Genomic DNA, 20,165 nt, shown 5'->3' with positions numbered 1-20,165 from the left:
AGAAAAGTAAGCTTGACCCTTTTGTGTGGGGAGAATAACACTAAACTGAATATTAAACATGAAGGTGCTCCGGGGCTAGTGAAACCTCTGGGCAACTAGCAGAAGGATATGCAAATTATTCTGTAGCAACAGTCACGTAACTAAAAGCCTCTGGGACTCCCACTTCTTTTACTAAAGAAGATTTTAGAATAAAAATATACAGATATATATAGAAACTATCCACCACGAATGGAATCAGCAGGATTAGACTTCCCAGAAAATTAGGTTATAAGAGTAACAGAAAACAACTACAAATCAAATGTGTTTTAAATTAAAAACATGACAAAGGAAGGAATAAATATCATAATTAAAAAAACCATAATACCATTATAAAAGATCAGGTAGATTTAAAAATGAAATGCATAAAATCTCTAGAAATTATATATATGTGTATATATATATATGTATAATCCATTAACAATAAGCACTCTATAATAAGGAAAATAATATATTAAAACTTAAGATGAAACCAGTAATTAGAGCTAAGGGTATAACCCTGAAAATAGCACAAAGAAAGGAGAAAGAAGAATAGTAAGAGATATATGAAGCAATAAGATGGGTCAAATTAAATGGTCCAGGAAAAATATTATAGATTTTTGAAGAAGAGAATAGAGAGAATGAGGGGGAATATTTAAAAACACTAGGAATTTTTTTAATGTTTATTTATTTATCTAAAGAGATATAGAGAACATGTGTGCATAAGAAAGAGAGGCAGAGGGAGAGGGAGAGAGAGAATCCTGTGCTGACAGAGCAGAGCCCTCTGTGGGGCTCAATCCACGAACCGTGAAATGATGACCTGAGCTGAAATCAAGAGTTGGACACTTAACTGACTGAGCCACTGAGGTGCCCCAAGAATTTTTTTAATTATCAGATTAAAGAACCATAATGAGTTCCAAGCAGAATTCTAGGAAAAAACATTGTATTGAAATTGCAGTTCAACAAAGACTAAGAAACCAAAATCTTCAAAAAAACCATTAAAAAGAGATATAGTTCTTACAATTGAACAATTTGATTGACAGCAAACTGCTTTCATAAAAATAGATGACAGAAGACAGTACGAAATAATGTCTTCCAAGTGCTGAGGGAAAATCACTGTCAATCTAGATATCTCCCGTTTCCCTATACTATCATTCAAACTCTAAGCTGAATGTAGGCTGTTCAGGAAAAATATAAAAAGATTGAGTATGTTTAATTATCACAGATTTTTTGCAAAAATAACTATTACAGTATGCACATTAGTAAGAAGGGAGTTTAATAGGTCTCAGATGCTAAAAATAAAGATGAAAAAATAAATGGATAGCATGTGAGAGTTGTTTTGAGTAACCTTTAATTGTAAAAAAATAATGATGCTGATAATGACTGATTTGGTTGGAAATGGCACTACTATAAGAGAGAACCAAAATGCTGTAAATTAATAATAGGGAATATTGGGTGTAGTAATGAAATGATCAATTGTCCAACTTTATAAAAATTAATTTGAAAAATTATATCAAAATAAAAGAATGAATAGCCCCTCTGATATTAATATTTATTCTAAAACATATTAATATATGTGATATTGACCCAGGTAAATAAAAATAGAACAATCCAAAAAGAGCCCAGAAACAATTATATGCATATTCCTATGATCTAGATATATTACTTAGTAGCATTAGGAGTCAGTAAGGAAAAGGAATAACATTCTTATATACCAGCAAAAAATTTTTAAATGAAGATAGACAACTGGCCATACATATGGGGAAAAATCGGTTTCTATTTTGCAGTATAAACTTAAATGAAAATTTACTTGTGAAAAGGAAAAAAATGTTTAGAAGAAAATATAAGATAATGTACTTATGAACTTTGAATGTACACAGCATAAAAGAAAATGTTGATAAATGTTAGTATATTTTAATTTTTAGTGAGGATTCATATGTGTATAATAAAATATAAATGAAGTTTAAAAGAGTCAGCGATTGGGAGGCAATATTTTCAGCACCTATAATAAACAAGGAATCAGTGTCCAGAATACATAAAATAATTCCACAAATCAATAAGATAAATATAACTTAACTTAAAAATGGGCAAAGGCTATGAACAGAAGACAGTTCAAATTTCCAATAAACATATAAGATGCTAAGTCTCACTAGCAATGAAGACAAGGCACATTCAAACAAGAATATAACATTACATATGATGTTTGGGAAAAATTATGAGGTTGTATTATACCATGTCATCTATAATATAACACTTGTATTAAACTACTAATTATATAAGTTGGTGAGAATTTTTTAATGAAAGTTCAAGATGGACATATCCTATGATCTGTCAATTATATTTTGAATTACCTCCTGTAGATAAAGTTATATGTACTTAGAGAAGTACAAGAATAGTTAGTACACATTACTTTGAGATGAATTTGAGGTTAGGTGGGGTGGAGAGATTTTGATTATATTATAAAGGGTTTACTTCTTTAAAATGAATCTGAATCAAATATGGCAACATGTTAATAACATTCATTAAATCTAGGTGGTAGGCACACGGGTAGTGTCATATTACTCGCTTACATCTCAAGATGACTAAATATCATGAGTACACATTTAAAAGAAAAGGTATGTGAGATATTCAAACGCCAAAGAATTAGTTTTGATGATTTTGGAATCAGAAAAAAAGAGATAGGTTTAGCCCATTATAATGAGATTCAATGGGCTTATTATTTATAGTAGTTCCAATATTTTTTCCACACTTGTCTGTAACTGATTGTCTCTTCAAGGCAGAAATATATCCATGTGCAACTGGGTCAGTTTGTACACATTCATTCTGATATACATATAAAGTTATAGTGACCATTTTTGCTATTCATACAAATAAAACGTACAGAGAGATTAAGCTATTCCTTTGCCTTTTTATATACATTGGTACTAATTATTGTGCTTTTTCCAGCTAACATTTATTACTGTGCTTTTATCATAAAGAAACCAAAAAACTTATATTCTTCCTGATTTCCCACATTATTTTTCACACATCTGTTAGAAAGCCATCCCACACTGACATTTCTTTATACATTTGTTCTCCCAATCATATAGGATTCCCTGAAAGGAGGGATTATATCTTATTCATTTTGGGGCCCCTAGTGTTTGATGTGAAATAAAAATCAATACATTTTTGTGGAAAAGTATTGCTTACTTTTTTAGTCATACAAGTAACAATACTGATATATTCTCATTGTAGAAGACTCACATATTACACAACCATACAGAGCAAAATGTAACTGTTTTTATCTTCCTTTCCCACTACTCTCTATAGAGGTAACTGATACCAACATCTTGGTATTCCTGTGAATTAAAGTTAAATATTCTGTTTATACTCTTTCAGTCACAAATTCTATGTGGTATGTATCTGATACCTGATTTTTAATAATAGGATAATATCAGATGTTAACCAAAGGACTATAAATATGAATGTCACATATGCAAGCAACTCAAATATCTGAACGTTTATTGGTTTCGTACATTAACTTGTTTATGTCTCAAACATGCATTTTCTTTGGTGTATGTTAAACGCCTAACCTAGATAGATTTTCAAGCTACCACATACTAGTTTCTAGGATTTAATGTTTACTCTGTTATTATAATTATCTGTGATATATTTAGGTGTTTTTTGAAAGGAAATCATTCACGTGCTAGGCAGAAAATGTAGTTGTGTAATACTTAATTGCTTGATTTAAACATTGCATTTACCTTGAGAATTCAGGGGAGGCTCACACAGTGTGTGTGTTGAGGCATGAACCCAAAGCTGCTTAAAAGGATTAATGTTGCCTCTCATAGTCAGCTGCACTGGTAGGCTTCTGTCATATGAGAGGTATTAAAAAAGAAATTATAAAGGAAAAAGTCTGTCCAGGTACTGATGATATACAGATGGAAAGCATCTGAAAACTTGTTTCCCTGACACAGCAGAGCTGCAAAAGTTATTTATCTCGATCAGCAGAGCAAGGGTTAGAGACTATTAGAAGTTACTGTAGGCAGCTGCCGCCTTGTTTTGCAGCAGACACATCCACTCAGAGAGAACCCAGGGAAGATGGTTGTACAACTATGGCCATGACTTCATCCCATTGACAAGGCACCCATCTTCAAAAAACTTTTACAACTGAAAATCTGTGGCTATGCTTCTATCAACTCTTCTAGTCTTTCCAGTTTGAGGCTTTTCCTGTTTCTCCATAGACACATTGAATAAATATAGTTTGGACACCTACATTGTGCTAAGCATTAACATGGGCATGGGTCTTGACTACAAATGACTTACTCCGCACTGTCCTTTCTACCACCAATTGTCTGTTTAAGGAACAGTAGTTATTCTTGTTATTTTCAAAGTAAAATCTTAGCTGGTAGGCCCAATTTATTTTCTTGAGAACTCCATCCTGTAAAAGTTAATAAAGCCTCTGGGTCAGGTGTGTGAAGGTCATTAAAGGTTGAATATAAAAGCAAAACCAACCAACAAAATGATCAAACATCAAAGATCTCTCCAAGCTCCAGTTTTAGTGACTTAGGAAATCTTATCTTATGAAGAAAGTGCAAACATTATTTTCTGATCTGGCAGTGCCATCAGAGTAAATTAACATTCTTTGATTCCCTCTATGATATCAGTGGTTTGAAAGCTCAACATTTTTTTTCTCACCTCTTTATGGACTAATTCCATCTTAAAATATTAAAAACAGAAATTTCTACTCATTAATTTTGGGAGGGTTGCCCCCTACCTTTCCCCTTTCTATCTACTTTATTCTGTTCACTGAATAGTCTTTCAACTAAAACATGGTTTGGACAACCTTGTATGCAGGAGTAATGAATACCTTTAGCATCATATTAGGGTAAGCTGTGATCCTGCTGAGTAGCTCTTTGAAAACTAAGCAGGAGTTATCATTTACTTATTTGCTGGATTTTTATGGCACTTTTCCCCCAAAGACTACAGGGTGCGAAGTGGAAAATTTTGCACAGGGGCTGTTGAAGAGTGACAAAAGGAAATTCAAAAAAAGTCACATTCATAGGAAGTCAGAACATGGGGCAAAAGAAACAGCTGATGGCAAAACCAAACTGTGGGTGGCAGGTATGCACATTGAAGAAGGTAGAAGGATCTGGGTTGCCCCAAGGATTCTGCTGTTAGCTTTTCAGATCACTGAGTCATTTTGCCAGAGTCTTAGCCCCTGGTGAATATCACACATTTCTGTTCAGTACTCACATGAAGACTCATAATCAGAATCATAGACTTAGAGGGCAGAGAGGGGCCTTAAAAATCATCTGCATTATTGTCTTGCTGTACAGATGAGGCAGATCAAAGAGAACAAGGAGCTTAGAAGCAAAGCCAGTGTTAGCACTCAGGTTGTTTATTCATTCAACAAACATACATTGATTTCATTGTGCTAACCACCACTTAAAGCACTATTGTTACCTTAGCAAGTAACATAGACATGGGTCTTGACTACCACTGTCCTATCCTACACTGTCTTGTTCTGCCTTCAGTTCCCACAAGGATATCTACTATAGGAATCCCACCTTATCTATGGGTTTACTTCTGAGGTATCAGCTACCTGCAGTCAACCACCGTAAGGAAGCAGATAATCCTCTTTAAGACCTGCACTGTTGGTGGGAATGCAAACTGTTGCAGCCCCTCTGGAAAACAGTGTGGAGGTTCCTCAAAAAATAAAAAATAGAACTACCCTATGATCCAGCAACAACACTACTAGGAATTTATCCAAAGGATATAGGAGTGCTGGTTCATAAGGACACTTATACCTCAATGTTTATAGCAGTGCTGTCAACAATGGCCAAATCATGGAAAGAGCTCAAATGTCCATCAACTGATGAATGGATAAAGAAGAGATGGTTTATATATACAATGGAATACTACTTGGCACAGAGAAAGAATGAAATCCTGCCATTTGCAACAATGTGGTTGGAAATGGAGGGTATTATGCTAAGTGAAATAATCAGAGAAAGACGGATCTCATGTTTTCACTCATATGTGGAACTTGAGAAACTTAACAGAAGACCATGGGGGAAGGGAAGGGGAAAAAATAGTTTCAAACAGAGAGGGAGGCAAACCCATAAAAGACTTAAATACAGAGAACAAACTGAGGGTTGATGGGAGGGATGGGGGAAAGAGAAAAGTGGGTGATGGGCATTGAGGAGGGCACTTGTTGGGATGAGCACTGAGTGTTGTATGTAAGCAATGAATCATGAGAATCTACCTTCAAAACCAAGAGCACACTATATACACTGTATGTTAGCTAACTTGATAGTAAATTATATTAAAAACAAAAACAAAAACGAACAAAAAACCAACCAAAAAAGACTTATCTGGGGAAGGTCAGCTGTAGCTTAAGGCTATATCACAATGCCTGACATCACATACCTCACTTAATCTAATCATGTAGGCATTGTATCATCTCACATTATCATAAGAAGAAGGATGAGTACAATATAATCAGTTATTTTTGAGAGACCATACTCACATAACTTTCCTTACAACATATTGTTAGAACTGTTCTTTTTTATTATTAGTTACTGTTAATCTCTTCTTGTGACTAATATAAGTTAAACATTATCATTATCATAGATATGTATGTATAGGAAAAAATATATAGTATATATAGGTACCATCCATGGTTTGGTTTGGTACCATCCATGGTTTCAGGGATCCACTGGGGATCTTGGAATGTATACCCCACAGATAAGGAAGGAATTCAGCACATCTTATAAAAGAGCTTTTGGTTGACTGAAGACCCAACTCTCTTTGAAAGTAAACCTCAAGTGACTTAGAGTGAGAGAAGGGAATTCTTTTCCAAAATCTGTAAGTGTGTTGACATTCTTTGGACCATAGGTGCTCTTAGGGCAGTTCTGTCAGATCAGCTGGAAAACATTTACTGGATTGAGTCTCATCTGTCATTGGAAGGAAAATTTTCCCTGCCAACATGAGCAGTCTATTTTTTTGCCCTCTAGTAGGATGGGGAAAGCTTAACCATTATCTCTCATTGGAGGAAAGACTTGTCCCTTAAAATTGACTTTATCTTTAAAAAGCCTCACATAATAGTCTAAGCCCTAATAAGATACTTGGAATTGAAAGCACCTGGTGGTAGAATCAAAAGTGAAAATTCTTCAAAGGATCATGGTTTAAGAGTTTGCTGTAAATCTGTCTTCCCAAAAGCGATTATTACAGTTCTTCATCTAACACTGGATATTACTGCAAGAAAACCCTGGGGTTAAAAAGGAGAAGATTGCTGCACTTTAGTTTAAAGGTAGATTTAAGCCCCTCTCCCATCTCCCAGTCATTGAAATTTGAGAAAATGTGTGCTTATAAAAGAGGCCCTGGTTGCTTTAGAGTAGAACCCAGGAGTTTGAAAACTAAGGACATCTACCCTAGCATTTAGGAGTGCACTGTTTCTTCCTCACTTTGCCCTTTGTCCCAGTCCAGTCTCCAAAGAAATAAAGTGTTGCTCTTGCAAGCTGTAGATAACAATGGCTGATAATCAGAGATAAGTCTTTCCTTGGACCGAGAAGTTGAGGAGGGGACAAAGGAGGGACACTTCTGTTTCCAGCCATCCTAACAGCTGGAAATTCTTGGAGGTTCAGAGCAGGATTCAGGCTCCAGGGACACCTGTTTGTGCCCTCAGGGCCAGCTCCGTGGTGGCCTTGCCTCTCCCCCAATGCCTGGCAGCTCCTGTATTGGCTGATTTACCTGCGAGGCTGTATGTGGATCTGTCTTTCCGCGGCCACTGCCGCCAGCACGTACTGTCAAGACAGAGGGAAGCCAAGCGAGGAGTGCAAATGCCGGAGCCTAGATCGGGAGGTGAGCCACCTCCCGGAGGAGTTGACTGCGGCTTCCTTTCCTCCTGACACACATGGAGTTTGGTGACGGTGCCCAAGGACTGCAGACAGATACTTAGCGACTGGATGTGTAAGAGCCGGCTCCTGAAGGCAGCACCCGCCTCACCCGGACCTCCTGCTGGCAGGATGTAAATATACCTGCAGACCGGCCAAACAGGACTGCCTTCCCCCAACCCCCTCCTTCCTCCCACCCTCTCCCTCGGCTAACCAGCATGAGAGGAACTGAGAAAGCAACAGCCTGCAAGTGACAGCTCCAGCCGGATTCCGTTTGTCTCTGAGCCGAGGTGGGAAGTTGATTGTGCAGCAGCTTCATTGTGAATTCCTTCCATTGGCATCGCTATGTTTGCCTCTATCTGGTATGCCAAGAAGCTGGGTCGCAGGTTCGTGCACAATGCCAGGAAGGCAAAATCAGAAAAGGTATGGAATGAGTGGGGATGAAGATTACCTTTCCGATTTGCCAACTGTCTGCTCTGGACTGCTAGTCTGAGTACAGACGCAGTCTTTATTAGCTTGGGATGAGAACCTGCTTCTCACTGTGAATGTAGTCCATGCCACTTACACAAGGGGTAACTCTTGGAGCCTTGCTACTTAGGGATGGAGCATTGGGGGTTAAGCAGGATCATCTGCTATTCAGAGTATTTGGTGAAATCCTCAATTGATAGAGTGTCTGGACAGAGACTTAATATTCCTTTTTAGGGTGAAATCAATTGAGCAGCTGAAATATTTGCTTCTTCCAGGAGCTCTCTAGTAAACTTGTTGCTATACTGCATTATTTTAATTCCTACCGTGTTTGGTTCTGAAGGGGGCATTATAAATCCCTGAGCCTTCCTCCAGTACTTGTGTCCTCGGAACACATATTTGGGACTTTCAGTAACACTGACCAGACTTCACAGGGGTGCTTGGTATCTTTTCAGATCAACCAAGCCATCATTTCAAGTGTTTACAAGAAGTAAGAATTATATTTGTAATTGGATGGTCATGGCCATTGAGAGAATGGCTTTGTATTTCTTTTATTCAGCATGACTAGTTGTTTGCTCCTAGAGAATATCTGTGTAGATTTCCCTCATTAGTTATCTTTCTCTAAGAAAATAAAATGGCCTGGAAGTCTTAAGATGCATTACAAGCTTTTATTTCTAATCTGTCCTCTGCTTTTGGAGGCATTGACCAAACTGTCATATTAAGGACATTTGGGGTCCAATTTGATAGGTGCTGGGGAAACTTCCTTAGGTAGCAAAATTTTGTGAAACTGAGATTTTTCCTTATTTCTCTGAGGATCTTTGGTCCAGTTTCCTTTCTGCCTTAAACCTCCTCGTGAGATTGACCCAGAGATGGTTTTCCTGACCAGTGGCATAGTCCTTCCTCTTAACTGCAAATGTTCCTTCACTTTGACTTGCTGTTTGTTCCTTCTGAGTGGGAATGTTTGTGACATAAACAAGAATCCAGGGATAAACCGACCTGTGATTGTAGTGTGAAAAGAGAAAACATCATTGGAATTCTGACTTTTTGGGTTGTAGCTTTTTAGAATGTCCAGATCTGACTATTGCAGAATGATGACAGACTTGTTATTTAATGGCACTTGTGGTGGGGGAGGAGGGCAACGTTAGGGTAGAATTGATCCCTTTCCTATTCTGTATATCCTAGGTAATACTACTGTAAAAATTGTCATGTACCAGCAGCTTATATATTGAACAGTTGGGTTTTGTTTTTTGCTTCTCAAGTAATTTTTAAGGAAAGAGACTTGTAAGTAGGTCTTTTATTGGAGCAAATGTTTTGAAAAAGTGCCTTCTTCTTAGGAAAATTATAGGTTGTATGGATGAGAGGACTGTCAGGACCACAAATGGCTCTGAAAGCCACAGGGAGATAATGCCTTACATCAAATTAGTATGCATAGGAAAGTTGAATCTCACGGTGGCACTTAATTCAGGCATGGGCCTAAATGTGCAGAACAGCAGTCTGAAAATACTTTGTATATAACCTAAAGGGATGGTAATCCAACAACATAACATGGGCTTCTGCTTCCTGAGAGTGGGGAGAAGCTGGTAAAGGGCCTTTGATACCTATCTCCCTTTCATTTCTATGGTGGTTGATGCTTAGAATAGGTAAGAAGAAACCAAATATGGGATTAAGGGTTTTAAACTATTTGTTTTTCTTACTCAGGGAGGAAAGAAATCAACATTGGAGAACTGGAGTTTTGTTCTCTGAGTGATACAGACCAAAGGAAAATGATTAACTTGAATGCCCTTGTGCTATCCAGGGGAACTAGGAGGAGTTAATTTTGAACACTAGGTGATGAAAACTAACATGAAAATAGCATCTTTTTTTTTTCATGGAATTTGTATTCACAGAGTTCCTGGAGTAAATTAAAAGGTATACTGCCTTGAACAGTGAAGGCCCTCAGTTGATGCATGGTGAATGGAAATAGTTTATTTATTCTGTGTACTTAATTTTATTACATGCCTTATTTAAACCAACTATTGTGGATTAATATTTTGTCTAATGAGTTCAGTAATATAGTTTAACTAGGAAGGCAGTTAACAAATGACACTGCAAGCCAAATAAATTCCCATAAAGTATTACTATAGCATCAGAGATCACATAATTGCAAACACAGAGGGGGTACAAAGTGCTGCTGACTATATGTTGTCATGCTTTATTATAAAATGGAGGAAGATGAATAAAATTAGATCATTATTGAGTTTTATTTAGACAATGATTGTTATATTTAAATGTGAAAGAATTATTGATAGATTCATTGCATGTTGTAGCATTTAGGGATATAAATCTATATCACAGATAGTGATTGTGATTTTATCTTAGTACCCTCTGTAAATTTTGGCTTCTTTTTGCAATAGGTAGCATTGTTTATTTCCTCCTACTCTAATAAAACAACCTGCACCCATCATAGCCCATCAGTCCTATTTTAGCATTCAGGTATGATCTGGTAAGTGTATTCCTCAAGGCTGGGGTTAATTGAAAAGCTAATTGGGAATGTGCAGGCCTAAATGCCATCCCTAAACATGCAGTATGCCTTATTCATGGTTGCCTGGTCTACTGTTTAACCTCATTCAATGGCAATAGAATTAAATGGCAACATGGAACATAATAATAAGCATAACAATAGTATTAATGAGAGTCTCTATCTATACACATTATACATCAGGTACTCTATGCATAGAGTTTCATTTAATCTTCACAGCAACCCTGTAAGGTGGAAATTGTTTTTCTTGAGTCCCAAAGAGAAAAGTAGCTATCCCAAGGTCACAAAGTTAGTAGTAAGCATCAGTACTTGAATTTGAGCCCAAGTTCACCCAAGCTATTCCAAAAATGACTCCTTGTGTCTATAGTGTTCTTTTCCATCCATCTATCATTTACCTATCTTGTCTGAATAAGGTTAATCATTCCTTCTTATCCTGTCTCCCCCTGTTTTGATATTAGAATTTGATAGTCATGAGGTTTACAGAAGCAAAGTTACCGATCCTGTAACTCAGCCATCTTATTTCTGATAAGACTATACCTAAGCTGCCTTGAATAGACGATTGTCTATCCTGTTTTAAAGACTTTACACTCTTTGTCCTCTTTAGTTGGGTAAGTATAGCAAGCTATCATCTTGGCACCTATTATTCCTTCCAAATAGCTAGTAATTGTCATATCATCATCACCTAAACATTGGCATTTATACTCATTGCTACTCCTATTGAAACCAAAAATGTCTTTCATCAAAGAGAACCAAAATTCTTGGCAATTGTAGATGCAGTTTCTTTTTAGAGTGAGTCAAAGATATTAGGTGATTCACATTGTCATTTTCCAAAAAAGAAAAGCAAAAGCCTCTTTGTTATTCTTTCATTAAAAAGACAGTTTGTGCATACCAATAAATTCTGTGAACAAAACTACCTTAAATGTGATGATATGAAATCAAGACTACTGGGCTTAAAAAGAATACCTCCATTTGAGTAATTATTCTTTCTTTATTTTTTTGACCCTCTGTAATTAATTCAGACATTAGTGTCTTACTTTTTTGCCTTTTTGTCACATTTCAACTTAAATTGCTTAATTTAGTCCATCTCTAGATTGTATTACTCTGAAAGGGCAGCTGAAGAAACTTAAGATAAATTGAAATGCAATTTCTGGTGACATAATAATATGCAAGAGTATAAAACACTTGAAATTGTGAACCTTCACTGCCCCATCAGCATTGCTTCTTTCATTTGTTTTTGTCTTAATTTTTATATTTATTTTTATTTTAAGCGTATACCCTGAAAAGTAGATGCATGATGCATTTAGGAAAGACTGGCATCAATATCCATCATCTGATAGACACAACTGTGGATGAGCTTTTCAGTGATATATAACTTACAAGAGAGGTAACTGAGACCAAATAGCCTGACATTAGGCCATAAAGAATTCTTAAGGAATTCTTTAAGAATTAGCACACTGATTCTACCCTCCTTTCCATCTAAACCAAACACATTAAATCAACATAAACTAAAATGAAGGATAATCTAGTAATGGATTTGCTGGCAGTATGGCCAATGAGAGACAGCAATGTCCTGGGTGACCCTAGTATACATTAAAGGCATTCAGCTTAAGGTGAGGACCTGAGAAAGGAAATTAAATTAGTCCTGTTCTTTGCTATCCAGCCTAAAGCCACTCATTGTGGCTCCTTTGTGCCTCAGTTTTCTCTTTGTGAAATGGAAATAATACCTATGCTTTAGTAGAGCCCCAATGTCCTCAGGATACAATCCAAACCCCTTAACATGGTCTACAAGGCCAATCATGATATGGTCTCTGCTTCCACCTCCTCCACTATACCTCGCCCCTCTTCCATGAGACTCTAAATTTTTTTTTTAATATTTATTTATTTTTGAGAGAGAGAATGAGAATGTGAATGGGGGAGAGCCAGAGAGAGGGAAACACAGAATCAGAAGCAGGCTCCAGGCTCTGAGATGTCAGCACTGAGCCCGACGCGGGGCTCGAACTCACGGACCGTGAGATCATGACCTGAGCTGAAGTCGGACGCTTCTCCGACTGAGCCACCCAGGCGCCCCTCTTCCATGACACTCTAAATCCAGCATTCTGTGCTACTTTCAAATCCCATGCTTTTTCTAGCTTCCAGGGTTTTTCTTATCCAATCTGGTTGACTAGCAAACCACAAGCAAGCCCTACCCCTCACTAATTACTTGTCAACCTTAAGTGACATCACCATCATTAGGAAACCTTCCCTGGTCCCTATAAGCGCAGGATGGGTCCTCCATTGGCTCCCACAGAAGGTTGTACATTGGCTGTAATCATGTTTACTTCCCTGTATTCCTCATTAGAATGTTGATTCTCTAAATGAAGGACTGTTCAATCTTGTTCACCTTATTTCAAGGCCTAAAAGAATGCCTGGAATATGGTTATCTCTCATACTCTGTTTCATTGACTAGCTTGTCGTCAGCTGCAAGGTGCTCCATTATTTCATGAACTATTAAGGGGAAAAAAATATTTTCAATGGAACTATAACAAATCATCAATTGCAAGATGCATCTTGATTTCAGAGATGTTCAAAATATAAAAAGAAAAGTTTATTTTTAAAATCAATGAAGTATGGCATCGCTGAAAGAATGAATAATGAATGGGCTTATTTTGAGGATAAATGGGTTAATATAAATAAAGTGTTTAAGGTTACACTTGCTACCAGATCACTTTTATGTCTTTGCAAATCATAACAATACTTTGCAAAGGGAAATTTGATAGTCCTAAAATATGTTACATATTTTATTCTGTGCTGATCAGACTAAACTTGTATCATATGTCCTCTTTTGGATTTAGGAGGGTAAATGAATAGAGGGAAAATGGAAATGAAGGTTTTAGAAGAAATAGATTGAAAGCTATCAAACTGGGGCCATTTAGATTGCAGAAGAGAAAGCTTACAGAGCCTCCTGGTCTCTCACTATATATTTATATGTCTAAACAATGATAGTTAACTTTTACTGAATTGTTTTTATGAGCTAAAAACTATGCTAACATGAGGATCTAGTGGGATAGTTACCATTATTATAGCAAAAACACTTCATCATTAGGTGGCTGGGATTAGACACCATATCTGACTTAGAGCTCAGGCTCTTAACTAGTAAACGATGCTCTGTATGTATGTGTATATATGTGTGCATATGCTGTATGTTATACTATATATATGGTGCATGTTTACATTGAGCCAGATATCAAGCTTATTTTTCCCCATAAAAGATAAATATAAAAGTTAAATGTAAAATCAAAAATTTAGCTTTAGCATAAGAAGCAACATCCTGATGTTGAAGATTCTCCAATCCCCAGTGAATGATAGAATCTTCCTATGTCTATTTTTGCCCCATGGCAGATTGAAGAGTAGCCTGACCCAGAGAGAGATAGACAGATTGTCCTCTCAGGTCCCTTTCTTAGAGCCTTCTGAGTCTTTGAGAGCTCATCGGTCGTGAGCAGCAGCATGACTCAGCGCCAGTGTCTGCAGGCTGTGGTGACAGAGAGGACAGGTGTTTGTCCACACAAAATGCTGCCTTGCAGTTCTTCCTTGTCACCTGGCAGGTGAATCAAGCAACCAAATGGATGGTAGCACCTGTTCTGAAGTCCCAGCACTGCTACTCACCCTGGAAGAGCACAAAGTGCAGCTGCTAGCAATACAAGGAGGGAGACAGAAGGGAAAGGATATGATAAGAAAAATGGCTACAATGAAGGAGGGGGAGATAGGCTAGAGAAGAAGTTAGCAGGTCACAAAACCACTGTAAAATTGTTATTAATAATAGTAATGCCTTGCACAGTGACATGCACTTTACATTCATTATCTCATTTAATCCCCACTACAACCTTCTGTGGTAATCTTATTTTAGCTCCCATTATATAGATAAACTGAGGTATAAGATTTTACAGAATTTGTCTAAAGTCATAAATAGTGGAACCAGCTTTCAGAGCCAGATCTGGCTGAATCCAGAGCTTGTCTCCCTAACTATTCATGTGCTCTTTAAACTTTTCTTGGAGTGGGTGAGCCAATGATGTAGAGAAGGGACAGACCAACACAGTGCTGTCCTTTCATCTACCTCTGCCTTATCACTCTTGAATAGCTATGTGGCTGGAAGTTTCTCATTGGGGGTCCTCTAGGAACCAAATATCCGGGTAGTCTACCTTCAGTACAGTTCACAGAACTTTAGTTGCAAAATGGCTTTGGTTTTGTTTTGTTTTGTCTTCAGTATCCTTTAGAACGGTATTTCTCTACCTGGTACCATTCAATGGCGTGACATTGAATGGTGAAGATGGAAGTGGAAGCTCTCCCATCTGACAAGATTAGCTCAACCATGGTGATTCTTGTAGAGATAAAATTGATCATCAGATAAAGTATATATCTCATTTACTTATGTATATTTGGGGGGTTAATAGAGAAAACATCCCACTTTAAATAATGCCTTGTAGTATTCACTAATTTCATCTGAGTTAGTTTTATTTCCCCAAATAAATTACAAAAATTTTTTATTAAATTATTAAATCATTGTAGATTCTGTCTCATTTCACCAGGACACCTAGCACATAGTAGACCCTAAATAAACCCTGGTTGAATGATTGAATTGGATGGAGAACTCTGAGCTGTGTGGGAATAAAGACTGGATTAGGGGTCAGTAGGCCTTTGTCAACTGCTCTGTCCCAACCACTTGTGCTAACTAGGCTAACCACTTGTGCTACTAGGTTAAATCTTTTAATCTCTCTGGGTTCTTGGTCTGCAATCATATTCCTTTCAATTCTAACATTCTCTGCTTCTAATCAAGATTTGCTGTAAGTCTGCTGAGTCCTTAGAGGGAAGGATTTGATCTTACTTCTCTTTGTGCTCCCCACATCTAGAAGAATGCCTAGCATTAAGAAAAATTAAGAAAATTTATGTCAAATGAATATACACAACAGACCTGGAATGTCTTTAGTATTGGTAAGAAGAATATAGAAAACTTACCTGTCTTCAAACTTGAAGCAAGATTAGAGACCCTCAGGGGCTTTTCTTTGTTAAGGAAATATGAGGGAGTTTATAGCTCTAGGGTAGGAGGCTGCAATACTCTTTCTTTCCCACTCTCCATGCCACTAATACTGAAGTGAAACAAACAGTAACCAGCAGAATACCAGTGTTCTCTTCAACTACCAACAAGGATATGTCAAACTGTAAAATTTCCCAGCTGCTTTGTCCCACATGCCAGAAAATTACAGGCTTATATTTGAGCATCAAATGTTTGTTTCTTGAACCTTCTCAAATCTGAAAATTCTAGTTATGTAGGGAATCCCCACCCCACTTGCTGCAGACTGAATTGTGTCTCCCCACCCCAAATTCATATATTGAAGCCGTACCCCGCAATGTGATTGTATGTTGAGATGTGGAAAAGGCCTTTTAGGTGATAACTAAGGTTACATGCGATGGTAATAGTAAAGTCCTAATCTGATAGGATTGGTGGATTTGTAAGATTTCTCTCTTCCTCTTTCTATCTCTGCCTTTCTTTCTCTATCCTTGCTCCCTTCTACCCTCTCTTACTCTCTCTCCCTTTCTATGTTTCCCCCTCCCTCATTCACTCTCACTCTCCCCACTTCCCCACCCCCTGCCATGTGAGGACACAGTGAGAAGGTGGCAGTCTGCAAGCCAAGAGGAAAGCTCTCACCAGAAACCAATCCCTGGAGGAACCTTGTTCTTGGGATTTCTCATTTGCCAGAACTGTAGGGAAATAATTTCTGTTATAAGATACCTAGTCTATGATATTTTGTTATGGCAGTTTGAAGACACTAATATACCATGATGGCAATGTATGGTGATGTTCAATGTTTAGTGCCTAGGGTCAGGATTTCATTGCTAGGGAGAAATGTATAACCAATTAAGTATTCTTTTCATTCAGACCATGTAAGTTCTAATAAACACACAGCCTTTGCAGGGTCATTATTATCTCCTCATGTGAGATAGGAGAGGTTATTAAAATTAGTTAATTATTAAAAGGAAGGAGGGAAGAAGTAAATGGTGGGGCTCCAGGGTAGCTTAGTCGGTTAAGCATCCAACTCGATTTTGGCTCAGATCATGATTTCATGGTTCATGAGACCATGCTCCACATTGGACTCTGCACTGAGCGTGGAGACTGCCTGATATTCTCTCCCTTTTCTTCTTTCTCTGCCCCTTCCCCTTCTCACACTCTCTCTAAAAATATAATAAAATAATAATAATAACAATAATAATAATTTTTAAAAAGGTAAAAGGAAGGAATGAGTTGCTTTTGAAGGATCACTGTTCTTGTCTTCATATTCTGTTGTCTGATCAACAGAGCAAGAGAAGTGAAAGCTAACTATTCACCCAGCATATTGGATACAATTTTAAAAAATCAAAGTTCGTCAAATACAGTTCTTCCCTTTCACACCTACTTGTTACTCTAGGTCATTCTGATTCACAAACAGAAATTATTTGCTTTCTATACCATCCACTCCACAGTTCCTCAACATTGACTCTGGAAGAAAGTTTGTACTATGAAGAGGGCATCCAATTTTTCGCCAGCCTTTGCAGCAAGGTGTGATGAAATGAACATTGTCTGAGACAGAAGTCAGTGTCATTGGTGTTCAATTTCATACCAGTATCGAAGTGTGCCATTTGACATGAGAAATTTTTGTGTCTCCCTCTCACAGAGAAACTAATCTGCTGAGAGGAAAAAGTGTATTACATGTGGGGGATTTGGAGAGGGCTGGTGGTTTGGAAGGTAAAAGAAAATAATAAAAATATTTTTTCTTCTTCTCTGAATATCAACCTGGCCTAGGACTTATTTTCATTTCATTTTTTTTTTCTTAAACACCTTGGATAAATCCTTTGTCACCTTTATTGACCCCTTTTCTTTATACATTTTGTGAATGCTTTTGTTGGCACACCCAAGAACAACAGTATGGCAGTGGAAGCCTACAGCCTTAACTTCAAATTTGACCTAACATTTCATGGATTGGGTGACCTTGAGCATGTAACTGCATCGTATTAATTATTAATGTTCTCATATATATTTTTTTGTAAAATATTTTTTAATGTTTATTCTTGAGAGAGAGAGAGAGAGAGAGAGAGAGAGAGAGACAGACAGAGTGAGAATGGGGGGAGGAGCAGAGAGAGAGAGGGAGGCACAGAATCTGAAATAGGCTCCAGGCTCTGAGCTGTCAGCACAGAGCCTGATGTGGGGCTTGAACCCACAGGCTGTGAGATCATGACCTGAGCCCAAGTCAGATGATTAAACGACTGAGCCACCCAGGCTCCCCAAAGTTCTCATATATTTAAAATTGTGATAACCATCCTTGCATAGTTTTTTGATGCAGTTAAAAACTGCACATAAAACATCTGGTCCATTGTAGAATACTTAATATTTCCTTCTTTCCTCTTTCCCTCCCTCCTTTCCTTAGTCTATTCATTTTCATACTTTGCATAGTTCCAGAAGGGATGCAAAGCAGATTCTGGTAACTCCTTCATTAGTGATACCTCTTTCTCTACTACTCCCTTGGGCTTCAGAATAGACTTGCCCTCCCATCCTACTTTTATAGAATAAGGAGATGTGTAATTATATCATTGTTGCTGGTTAGAGGAGAAAAATTACTGAGTAGAACAACTTAACAAGTGAAAATGGTCAGTACACAGACTATGGGAGAAATATAGGTTTTTATTTCCTTTTTAATAAGTAAATTCCAGATCGTTCCCATAAAAGTCTCCCTCAGCCCTGCCCCATCTCCCACCCTTCTCTCACTTCCCTTCTCTCAAAACACACCGTGCAGTTTTTGAGAGTGATTCTGTATGTTTGGTGAAGGTCAGTCAGGACACATTAGTTCTTATTTGAAGTGAAGTGGTATGTGCTGAATGACTCAAGATGCTCATCTCCCAGCTGGGGAATGCATCCTATCACCTCTGTAGCTTTATTTCAGGTCTTAGAAAAAAGGGAGAGGACAAGCTCCGTGTATTGAATTTCAGAACCAGAAAGAACCTTCCTTTTGTAAATGTTAATAGTAACATTAATGAACACTTATTGAGAGTCTTTACCATGGGCCAGTCACTATTCTCTGATTTTATATGTTCTAACCGCTAATCCTCACAATAATCCTATGTGCTAAGTACTATTACATCTTCATTTTTATACCTGAGGCACAGAAAAGTCAACTAACGTGCCCAGAGATGCACAATTAGCACTATTTTTGGAGGCAGGATTTGAACCCATGCCACCTAGATCTGAACCCACATTCCTAACTACAGTGCTGCATTATTCCCTATGTCTTTCAAGTGAGCAAACTGAGCCCCCAGGAAACACGAGGTTTGGGAAGGTTCTTGCCCAGTGTGGTTGGCAGCCAAGCTTTTGGTATTTGAATTCAGATCTTCCAAATACCAGTCCATCCCTTTCTCTGGCCAGAGATTTAGTGGTTCCACACATCACTGAGATGAATGCCCCCACATTTATTTCTTATGACCAAATCTCAAGGAATTTTAAGCACTACCCTTTTAAGTCTGAAATAAATAGAAACTGATAGTTTCCTTCCAGTTCACCAAAAGTATTGGTTGTATTCATGTTATTGGATGGTTGTATTAATAACCTATGATGATATTTTCAGTAAATAATTGATCTAAATTCACTGTGACTTCTGAGCCCTCCTTCCATTAAAAAAAAGAAAAAAAAAGTTATTCAACAGGATGGCATTGAGAAACAATTCCACACCAGTGGTTGCATTAATTGCTACTTTGAATGTTCCTGCTGTGAAATGAATGGAGCCACTTTGGATCTATTTCTTAGAAATAACCATCTTCATTACCTCTGCTCTAGGATGCTCAGTTTTGAGATTTTCAGAGACAAATATCTTCACTAATCTGTTTCTATTTTCCGTTTTCATTCCATAAGTAATCCTTTTCATTGTTATCACCATTTTTAATGTTCTCAGATTTAATTTATGGAAGGTATGGGATGTTATAGGATGTTTTTGCCTCTTGCTCTCTCAGCATATAACATTCTGTTAACTCCCCAAGTGTAACATTTTGAATATCATGTTTAATTCAAATATGATCCATTATTTTATTAAAGTTTTTCCCCTTGCATATCTCTAGAATTTGCAAGAGCTTTATGGAAATGGCTTATGTGATACACAAATAAGAATTTCTTTTAGTATCAGTAATTTCTCCAGTATTTTGAGAAAAACTGGATGAAATATAGCATAGTGAAACAGTGCTTGTTGGCAGTTAGGAACTACAGCATGCCTTTTAGAAAACAGATTTAAATACCTTGCAGA

The 20,165-nt window shown here is 37.4% G+C and overlaps 1 protein-coding gene across 9 annotated transcripts in view; it reads left to right on the top strand.

Annotated features, from left to right (window-relative positions):
• The window catches only part of DLG2 (discs large MAGUK scaffold protein 2), a 2,057,646-nt gene that overhangs the window by 1,168,868 nt on the left and 868,613 nt on the right, over positions 1-20,165 (top strand). Inside the window, exon 1 of one of the 9 annotated variants that reach the window (XM_053202588.1) lies at positions 6,169-8,312. The exons of 7 other annotated variants lie outside the window; for them this stretch is intronic. In XM_053202588.1, the coding sequence (XP_053058563.1) occupies positions 8,235-8,312 (78 nt within the window). In that variant the 5' untranslated portion in view covers positions 6,169-8,234. Of the gene's footprint in view, positions 1-6,168; positions 8,313-20,165 lie in introns of those variants that run through there. One more of the 9 variants, XM_053202592.1, reaches the window with a different exon arrangement.

Source organism: Acinonyx jubatus, chromosome D1 (assembly GCF_027475565.1).
Source record: "Acinonyx jubatus isolate Ajub_Pintada_27869175 chromosome D1, VMU_Ajub_asm_v1.0, whole genome shotgun sequence".
In the NCBI taxonomy this organism is placed as follows: domain Eukaryota; kingdom Metazoa; phylum Chordata; class Mammalia; order Carnivora; family Felidae; genus Acinonyx; species Acinonyx jubatus.
This window is presented reverse-complemented; position numbering and strand designations above follow the sequence as displayed.